We start from the raw sequence: 9,116 nt of genomic DNA, 5'->3' as shown, positions 1-9,116 counted from the left end.
GGTCTAAACTGAAGTTTGTTAAATTTCAGAGATATCAATCTCAGAAGCATAAAGCATTTTGAATCCATTCTTAGTCAGGCTTACTTTTACTTTTTTTTTTTTCTTTGGTTAGTTTTTTGTAACTGTGACATGTATGAAATTTTCATTGTATAAGGTCCTTAATAGGCGCCTGTGGCACTTTTTATCTTTGTTGTTTGCTTTGGTGCCAGGGAATTTAAAACTATACTGTTTTTATTATTTATCCATCCACTGTAACACAAAAGTTCCCTTGGGATCAATAAAGTATCTATTTATCTGTACTTGCATTATTGTTATGAGGTATAACAGATTATTTTAATGAACTGGAATCAGTGTAAATTAATTTACACTGATTTATTAAACATCTAAGAAATAATCACACAATAATGAGAATAACTTTAAATAAGACATTATAAAAATGAAAAGTAGATAGAAATTAGAAAATTATAACTAAATATTTATTTACATTTTTCACAAGATAGGGATACATGACATTTTTCTGTTGATTATCAGTTAATGCTGACCTACAGTCAATACAAAGCAGGCCAGCCATCCACACTGGTTGGAACAACAGAGATATATAGTAAAGCATATGTGTCGTTACAAGTGCATTTCTTTAACACAGCAACTTCTACTTTTCCAAACAGTAGAAGTAACAGGTCACAACATGTCTGTCTTCGTAGGCAGAGGTGGTAACCTCTGCTTTCACTTTACTGATACCTTCTTACGTTACATCACATTCAGTGTCTTTACACAGAGAGGAAAATGTTCATTAATAAACGAACGGATCAAAGTGGTGGAGTATAAAAAAAGCACTAGAGCTACATTCACAGTACTGTACTTGTTTCAATCTGGTTTTAGAGCTAAGACCACTGTTAGGGTCCACTGGGTTATTAATCAAGATGACTGCAGAGAAAGATCAGTCTCTAAGCTTATGCTCAGTGCTAATTTACACACACTCAGTCAGTGGTTCTATGCAGTTTTCTAACAGGTGAGGACTCTCAGGTAGAGCCAGGAGCTGATTCTGCTGCATTCCCCATAGGGGAGCTACTCTGTGCCGCCTTGCTGGGTGATGCCGGTGAGGACGGCTGTGGCGTTTCTGTTCTATCGCTAACTGCCTCCTCTGCCTCCTCCTCCCTCTGCTGTACAGAGGACAGATATTGCTCCAGCAGGCTGCAGTCTGCACTTTCCGCTCCATCACTGCCATTAGCGAGGCCACTACGAACAGGGCTTAGCGCTCGCACTGTTTTTAGAGAGTCTGCTGTCCCACTGCTCAGGAAACTGTCCTCTTGCGTCACCTGCTGGTCGCCAGTCAACTGGAAGCCAGAGTCTGGGAAGGAGAAGTCTGTGCTGGGTGGGTTGGTGGTACTGGAAGCAACGGGTGGGGTGGCCTTGCAATGTCCAGGAGATGAGATCTGAGCAGGGGTGGCGGCTTGCGTAACGGCTGTTAGCTGCTGCTCCACAGACTGCTTCCACTGCTGCATAGCCTGGAACTACACACAAATCACACGAAATGTAAACTGTGAATTTTTGGACAGATTTCTTGAAACAATATTATACACATCTTACAATGTTAAACAGAAACTACCTCTTTCCACAGAAACTTCAAGGCTTCCTCCTGAACGAGCCTTTGGAGCCTCTCCTCCTCATACTGCTTCTGCACACTGTAAACAAACCAGATTCACTGTCACCGGTTAACACCTATGCATTGCAGAAAGAGTATCACCAGTGCTGCTTGTCGGTCACTTACTGATCCAACTTTTCAGAAAGGAAGAGGATGTGTTCCTGCATCCTGCGCAGACGGATTTCACTGCGCACCTCTCTGGCCATGGGGTGACAGCACCGTGTGTAATGCCCTCTCCACCAGGACTGTATTTTAATTGCAGCTCTGTCTGCTTCTGTCATACTTGATTTGCTGTCAGCTTCTTCCTGCTTCTGAGCTTCTTTCACCTCAGCTTTACCAAAATCACTATCCAGGTCATTCTGTAGAGTGGTAACTCTGACTCCTAGCAATCCACTAGATGTTGTAGGCGTAGCAGAAATAACTTCTTCTCCTTCAAGTGTCTTTCTCTCATGCTGCTCTACTATGGGGGGATGCTGTGGATTGTTGGCGTTTTGCTTTTTGGGCTGGGCTGGGTGCTTTGGTGCCAGGGAATCTGGCTCGAATGTCTCTGTCTCGTCCTCGCTGTCAGAGTGGGTCGATCGTGGCTCCAGATCAGATGTGAAGGGGATGAAGGTGGACTCTGAGGAAAGCATGCTACTGTTGAGTTTGTCCTCACCTGTCTGCACATCCTCCAAATAAATTTGCTCCTCGCTCAGCCTTGGGCGACATACTATGGGCAGCGACGGATTGGAAGAGTCAGAGCTCACCCAGGTGTTAAACCGAACAACTGGCTCTACAGGAAAACAGACAAGTCAACGATTAGTACTACAACCTAATTCAAATACATGATTCTCACTGGTCCTGGACCAGGACGAGGAAAGCAGCCCTCTTACCTGTCTGCGGGACTGATGGAACAGCTGGTCCAGGTACAGTGATCTTCTTCAACTCTCTGGCTCCCCCTTGAGGAACTGTATGTGAAGGACTGTGACTCTCCACATCGAGCTGAGTTGGACGAGGAGGACTGCAACAGCCTCCCCGGGTCTCCTCCAGCAGTTGTCTCTGATGAAACCTGAGACAGTTATGAAGGATTAAGAATGTGTGTGCTACCATGACCAAGAAGTGGATATTGGGTAATGATTTTTTTCCTTGCAGTTTATCTATATTAAGATTTCAACCTCTGTTTACTGAGAATCTTCTCCAATTTGGCATCCTCAGCTGTCTCCAGGGCAGGTGATGCCGTCACAGGGCAGACAGTGGCCAGGTACTGAACCAGCTGAACGTGCTGTCCTGGTCGATACGAGCGACCTTTGCCCTGACTGTAGAGCCACTCGGCTTTCAGACTGTAAATTTAACAATAACACACAGCAAAAAAGAAAAAAAAAAGACATTCAGGCATTCTGATAATGCTTTTGTACCGATGATATTAAGCATAAGAATATACACACCCCTCTTTCTGTGTCACTACATAGCCATCTAGGACCTTCAGGCTCAGGCACCAACTCATGACATATGGCCGATAGTCGAAACCAGGCAGAGATGGGGTCGCCATAACACAAGGGTTGCTCATAATGGACAGCTGCTCCAGCTCATGAAGTGGCGCCAGGTATGACATCTGGGGTAATCAGTTTATAGTCAGAGTAATATTAGGTCATTTTAATATAACCAGTGTGGCTGTATTAAATAAGGGGGAACATAATTACTTCATTAAGATCCCTAATCTCATTTTCTGCCAGGGAGAGAATGGATAATTGAGCAGGAAGGTGAGCGGGGACAGTTCGAAGTGTTGTGATGCTGTTTCCGTGAAGTAACAGAGTCTGCAACATTGACAGAAAATGATACCATCAAGAAAATCAACAATACCATTAATAAAGAGCTAGTTTGAGCACAAATTCAGAGGTCTCAGCACACTGACCTTTAGTGCTACCAGTTTGGTCAGATCACCAATGGCAGATATGTTATTGTCAGACAGATCCAGGTGTTGAAGGGAGACACAGTTGTTAAGTTGCTCAATGACCTGTGTGAAAGATTGCACAGTGGATTAAATATTTGTCATTATACATGGACTGTTTGCTGTCAGTAAATTACAGGATCTGTATAAAGGATGTTAAAATATCTCATGTCCTCACCTTAATATTGTTGCCAGACAGGTTGAGCCACTTTAGGTGAGGCAGATCTCTCAGCCCCTCAATGTAGCCTATACTGTTATTGGGAAGATTTAGGACTCTCAACTCTGTCAGCCGAGACACACCCATCATTCTCACCAGACGATTACTGGCTACAGACAGCTAAAGAGGAAAAAGAAAGAAAAGACATCAAATCATGAACTGGTGTGTTGTATCTGGACTCTAATGGTTGGGAAGATAATGTAGATAAATTTAAACTAAAGAGTTTGTTACCTGCTGAAGACCTGGACTCCTTTCTAGGTGGTCCAGCTTCATGATGTTGTTCCCGTCCAGGATGAGAGTGTGAGTGTCCTCTGAGCAGGTGAAACTGGGCTCCAACTTCTGCATACCTCGGGCCGAAAGATCCACCACAGGTCCTGGCAGGATAAAGAGATTCAACAGACTTAAAAAGCATAACGTGGGTCTTGGTTTTCCATAAAGATATCTTGTACCAAATCTTGTGAAATCAGTCAAGCGCACATTAAGTATATCTCATAAGTCAACAGCATTGGGCTTATCTTGAACCTGAACTTTTCTCCAAAATCACCCAACTTTATGTCAGTTTTAGTACCCCTCTTGTACTCCACTGCAGAGTGGTGATGGGTTAATTATGGGTTACACAGACTACTATAATAGCTTATGAATGGGTATAGAACTGTAATAATTAGCCATCTACAATGCAAAAAAAAAAGATTAGTTACATTTTCTGGCAGGTCCCCTGAATTGGTTTAAATAATCTGCTATTGATTACTGCCATTGGAAGGCTAACAAGGTCGAGAAACAATCAAGCCTCTGCCCAGTGCGCATTTCGTGCCAGTCTGTCAACACCTGCAGAACCTAAATCTGTCCCAGACAGACTGTTTTCATGTTTAAGGTTTCGGAAAACTTTGCTAAAATCTAATTTACAAATATGCCAGAAAGGGACTGACGCAGGATGTTTTAATGCTCGTGTAAGGTGAACTAGCTAACGGCAGCACTCTGTAGTGCTCTCCCGTTAACCTCCGCCGGTGATAAACATCTTCCTATCGGCTACCTTTCAAATGAATGTTAATATGTTTGACTAAAATAACTGACCGACAACTTACCAGCATTTCTATCAAACTGTAAATCTGATACACCCATCCTATCGACCCGGACCACAGCTAGCGTTAGCTGCTGTGTACTGTAGTGGGAAAGACAAGAAGCGTCTGTGTGTTGTCAAACTGCGTAATCGAGGGGCTCTGGGAATTGTAGTTCATAAAGGATGTCTCGTCCCTTGCAACGTTGTGTCTATGGAAGTCGAAAAGACTACAATTATCCTACAGCGCGCTAATGTTGCTGAAACGCGCCAGCCAGGTTTAAGCAAAGAATAAAGAAGCAAACCATTAACGTTAATAGGAAAAATGCGTCTGAAGTGACCATAGCCATCTTATATTTCATTTTAGAGTGTTTAAAACACTGCTGTTCTGTATTATTAAGACAAGAGCAGCTAGCTCATTGCTTGCTAGGCAACCGTCAAAATGTGACGTCACCATTGTGCTGCTGGTCAATGTATAAATTTGACTAATATATTTTTGTAATAGAAAAAAATAATTCGTATAGGCTCACTGATTTTAAAGCATTACTCAAACTTTAACGGTTAGATTTTTTTTAATTTGTTCACAAATATCAATCTTGTAGTCAGTAAATTCCGTTTCCGCATCCGTCATCTTTCTTTCCGGTTTTGTGCCCTCTCGTAGCCATCATGAAGTGAGTGTATGCAATGCTATCAAATGCCATCTCAGTATTTAAATAAATACTTTAAGGGTGATAAGTACGTTAAAAGAAACTATGTACGCTTCTCTTTCGCTGATGATCTGTATTTGTCGTTTTCAGGGTCGAGTTGTGCAGTTTCAGCGGGTATAAAATATACCCCGGCCATGGCCGCCGATACGCCAGGATAGACGGGAAGGTAACTAGCTGGCAAAGTCCGACACCGGTTTCTTCTCGCTCTGTCCCAAAATTATTTTTATGAATATCACTTTACCGGCTCAGCGTTAAATATCCCCTGTGAATGTGCTATAAAATTTGTCTACTGTAAGATACTCACAACGGGCCCAATTGAGTCCTGTAAAACCCGCTAATGTTAGCAGCTAAACGATAGCATTTTTAGGTTCAGCCACACGGGTGTATTTGACTGCGATAGAAAGCAGTCATAGACACCTACAGGCTCTGTTGACTGCCAATTGTTCTGAAAAGAGCCTACAGGGGTTTTAGATAAAGTGCCATTTATTTGTGTAAGTACATCCAGAAGAAAACATAAGATGCATTAGGATGTAGCCTCACTCAGAATGTGGCTCTGTCCTGAGCTGTTGCCTACTACTTAAAATTAATGCAGTTAAATTTCGTTATGTATCAAGTTTATGATACATGTGAACAGTTCCACAATGCAACATGCGCTTTAGATTCAGTTTTTGTCACATATAACAGACTGCTGTCAGCATCCAAAGTCAGTTTGTAGCTGAGGTGGATGCGTACAGGGTGTAATTGTCATAATTAAAGGCAGACATGAGTAACATTCGGTTATTTTTTTTGTGCTCTTGTTAGGTGTTCCAGTTTTTGAACGCCAAGTGCGAGTCTGCCTTCCTGGCCAAGAGGAACCCCAGACAGATCAACTGGACTGTGCTGTACAGACGCAAGCACAAGAAGGGCCAGTCTGTAAGTAAAATCCTGTATATGAGTTCATCATTTGTATTTGTTTACAAGGAGACTGAAGTGAAAATATAGCTACTATTTTTCCATGGCAGACAGACTTTGTGGGTCCAGCAGTTAATTGCTGTGTTGATATTGGTCATTTGTGAAACTCACAAACTAATCTTAGCTATCAGATACAAAAGTTGATTGTCACATTTACTCAAGCTCCAATTTATACATCAGACTGGCTGCGGGTGGATGGTGTGCACGGTGTTGGTCCGTGTTACGTGTTGTTGCTCGACTGTGTTTTGCAGACTGAGCAGCAGCGCTCACTCCACACCTGCAGCCACAGAATATCTGGAGATCATAGTACTGGCCTTTGACGTCTTCGCAGACATATTATCATCGGTCAGCCTCCAAACTCTCCGACATGCTGACAGTTGCTACCTGTGGATGGATTGTGTGTAGTCCTGTTAAAGTAGTTCAAGGATTTGGTGTTAGCTTTGTGAAATTTAAAGCCAAACATAAGAAATCTGTTTCTGTTTACAATATCCTGAGTTATTCAAACTTAGGTTACTCACCATTGCTGTAGCATGACAAAGTATTTTCCTCAATTTATCTTAGGTTTTTAGATTTTCATGGTTACAGCTATTGACTGTTACGGTTCCTATGGATGGTGATGCATCAGAAAACACGCAAAACTGACTTGTTGGATGGCTGGACACATGCTTTAACACTGATTTGTCATGCCTTAGAGGGCAGTTCGAGAAAATTGGTTAATAACTGTTCATTTATGACTGCAACCACCACTTTGGAGGTGTAGACTAGAGTAAATATGTAGACACATTTCCTTTCAGATAGATTAGCCACTCATTTCTTTGTGATTAACAGGTTTGTCTTCTATTCTTTTTCATTCTTCATGAAAAACCATCATTATTTTTTAAGTAAACCAATGTATTACATTTTTTTTTAACAGGAAGAGGTGGCAAAGAAGCGTACCCGCCGCGCAGTGAAATTCACGAGGGCCATCACTGGCGCCTCCCTGGCTGAGATCATGGCCAAGAGGAACCAGAAGCCTGAGGTCCGCAAGGCCCAGAGGGAGCAGGCCATCAGGTAAGAGGACAAAGTACCCTGTGTACCTCTTTTTCTTTTTCTTTGTCTTTTTTTTTTTTTTTTTTGTCTTGTGATCTTGAAGTTGATAAAATTGTGTCAGAGTATTATTCGGAGTAAAGAAGGGTTGGATTAGAATCCATTGTAGATGATATTGGCTGACTGGCCCAGAGGTTGCATTGGGCATTTTATTGGTTTCATATTTTTAAGAATGAGATTTATTTGTGTTAGTTTTCATTAAAACAACTAGAATTTAATAAAACAGGAGAGAGTGCCTTTATGAGGGCATTGAGGGAGAAACGCTGACTGCAGGGATTTTTCATAGTAACACAGCAAGAAACAAATGATTTTATTTGTTTCCCCCTGCAGACTTAGCTGATACACAAACGCAGCAGTCAAATATAATCTGAGTGAACATAAACCTGGGGCTTGCTTCAGCATAATTAAAATAAAGTGAATTACAGGATGTTGCAGCACTTCCTGATTTAATTTCATTCTGCAGACTGAGCCCTCTCTCTGCTGCTGCACTAGACACTGAAATTCCTGAAATTCATTATTTCAGGATTAGTTTTATCGTAAAAAGAACACATCTAACATTACCGAGTGATATTAGCAAAAGTCTCTGAATGCCGACGCTTCTGGTTCTTTAAACACTCACCGAACAGTCAGAAAACCCCCAGGTTGAACTCCTGCATGAGGGAACAGCTGCACCTATGACCCTGAGCTGATCACAGACATGCTGGATTTAAGCTTAATGTTATTAAACACAAGAAAATACGGATGCTGCCACCATCTTTAGATTGTTGTTTTTTTTTAATGTTGTTGGTATTCTAGTCCAGTCTTTAAGCCTTTAGATTTGTAACATTTAATCAGTGCTTGGAAATATTCAGTAAAAACAGCTTCTGATCAGCCTGTCAGTGTAATCAGTCACTATTTAAAATGGGCTGTAAATAATTACTACAGTGAACACTTTCATAGCACTTCAAGTTCACTTTCCAGTCATAATAAAATACAATTATAAAGCACGTTTCTCACAGTGAGTGGTGCAAAAAGGGCTGAGGTCATGAGCAACCAATATTCAAGTTAAAAATAAAGTATTCAAATACATACATTAAAAAAATTATATAAAGAAATTTGTTATTTTATTTTATTTTTTTGGTCACTTTGATTAGTTTGGACTAAATTTGGTTCTCTTTGTTGTCTCAGAGCTGCCAAGGAGGCCAAGAAGGCAAAGCAGGCTGCCAAGAAGCCCGCTGCACCACCTGCAAAGGTAAGAGCCGGTGCTCTGTATTGAAGTTATTTAATCATTATTATTCAATAAGATGTCAAACCAAGTTTTTAGTTTCCCACTGCTTGCTCTTCAGGCTTCACTCAATTATTCAGCAACTTAATTCAAAGTTTTTCGTTGTACAAGACCTTACTTGATTTTCTTCTCCTGTAGGCCGCTGCTAAGGCTGCACAGAAACCCAAGATCGCCAAGCCCATGAAGGTCAGCGCACCTCGCGTCGGTGGAAAACGCTAAACCTGACTCGCTGTTTATGGTTGTGAATAAAAATTTTGGTTAACCAACA

General features: G+C 41.5%; 2 protein-coding genes and 1 non-coding gene across 3 annotated transcripts; 2 read left to right on the top strand and 1 right to left on the bottom strand.

Annotated features, from left to right (window-relative positions):
* Window positions 1–454: 454 nt before the first annotated feature.
* On the bottom strand, window positions 455–5,196 carry cep97 (centrosomal protein 97). The gene is made up of 11 exons (XM_031734643.2): window positions 4,869–5,196; window positions 4,018–4,160; window positions 3,748–3,906; window positions 3,534–3,635; window positions 3,322–3,435; window positions 3,067–3,233; window positions 2,797–2,961; window positions 2,515–2,690; window positions 1,769–2,414; window positions 1,607–1,682; window positions 455–1,511 (listed from the first exon to the last, which is right to left on the bottom strand). Exons 1-11 carry the CDS (start codon window positions 4,903–4,905, stop codon window positions 1,020–1,022), a joined length of 2,277 nt encoding a protein of 758 aa, XP_031590503.2. The 5' UTR covers window positions 4,906–5,196; the 3' UTR covers window positions 455–1,019.
* A 180-nt stretch (window positions 5,197–5,376) lies between these two features.
* On the top strand, window positions 5,377–9,116 carry rpl24 (ribosomal protein L24). The gene is made up of 6 exons (XM_031734536.2): window positions 5,377–5,511; window positions 5,638–5,713; window positions 6,349–6,459; window positions 7,412–7,548; window positions 8,752–8,815; window positions 8,987–9,116. Exons 1-6 carry the CDS (start codon window positions 5,507–5,509, stop codon window positions 9,065–9,067), a joined length of 474 nt encoding a protein of 157 aa, XP_031590396.1. The 5' UTR covers window positions 5,377–5,506; the 3' UTR covers window positions 9,068–9,116.
* On the top strand, window positions 6,689–6,869 carry LOC116316190. Its single transcript, XR_004199143.1, has one exon. It is a non-coding gene; the product is annotated as a small nucleolar RNA SNORA23 (small nucleolar RNA).

This window comes from Oreochromis aureus, linkage group 16 (genome assembly GCF_013358895.1).
Source record: "Oreochromis aureus strain Israel breed Guangdong linkage group 16, ZZ_aureus, whole genome shotgun sequence".
Lineage (NCBI taxonomy): Eukaryota > Metazoa > Chordata > Actinopteri > Cichliformes > Cichlidae > Oreochromis > Oreochromis aureus.
The sequence above is the reverse complement of the archived record's forward strand: the minus strand, read 5'-3'. Positions and strand labels throughout refer to the sequence as shown.

Bases quoted from the DNA above. Each gene is read 5' to 3' on its own strand.
- cep97 (XM_031734643.2), bottom strand. From the start codon at position 4,905: ATGGGTGTATCAGATTTACAGTTTGATAGAAATGCTG. The intron at 3,636-3,747 runs GTGAGGACATGA...TCTTTCACACAG, and splicing joins TGTCTGGCAACAATATTAAG to GTCATTGAGCAACTTAACAA. The intron at 2,962-3,066 runs GTGTGTATATTC...TTAAATTTACAG, and splicing joins GTAGTGACACAGAAAGAGGG to TCTGAAAGCCGAGTGGCTCT.
- rpl24 (XM_031734536.2), top strand. The intron at 5,714-6,348 runs GTAACTAGCTGG...TGCTCTTGTTAG, and splicing joins ACGCCAGGATAGACGGGAAG to GTGTTCCAGTTTTTGAACGC. The intron at 6,460-7,411 runs GTAAGTAAAATC...TTTTTTTAACAG, and splicing joins AGCACAAGAAGGGCCAGTCT to GAAGAGGTGGCAAAGAAGCG.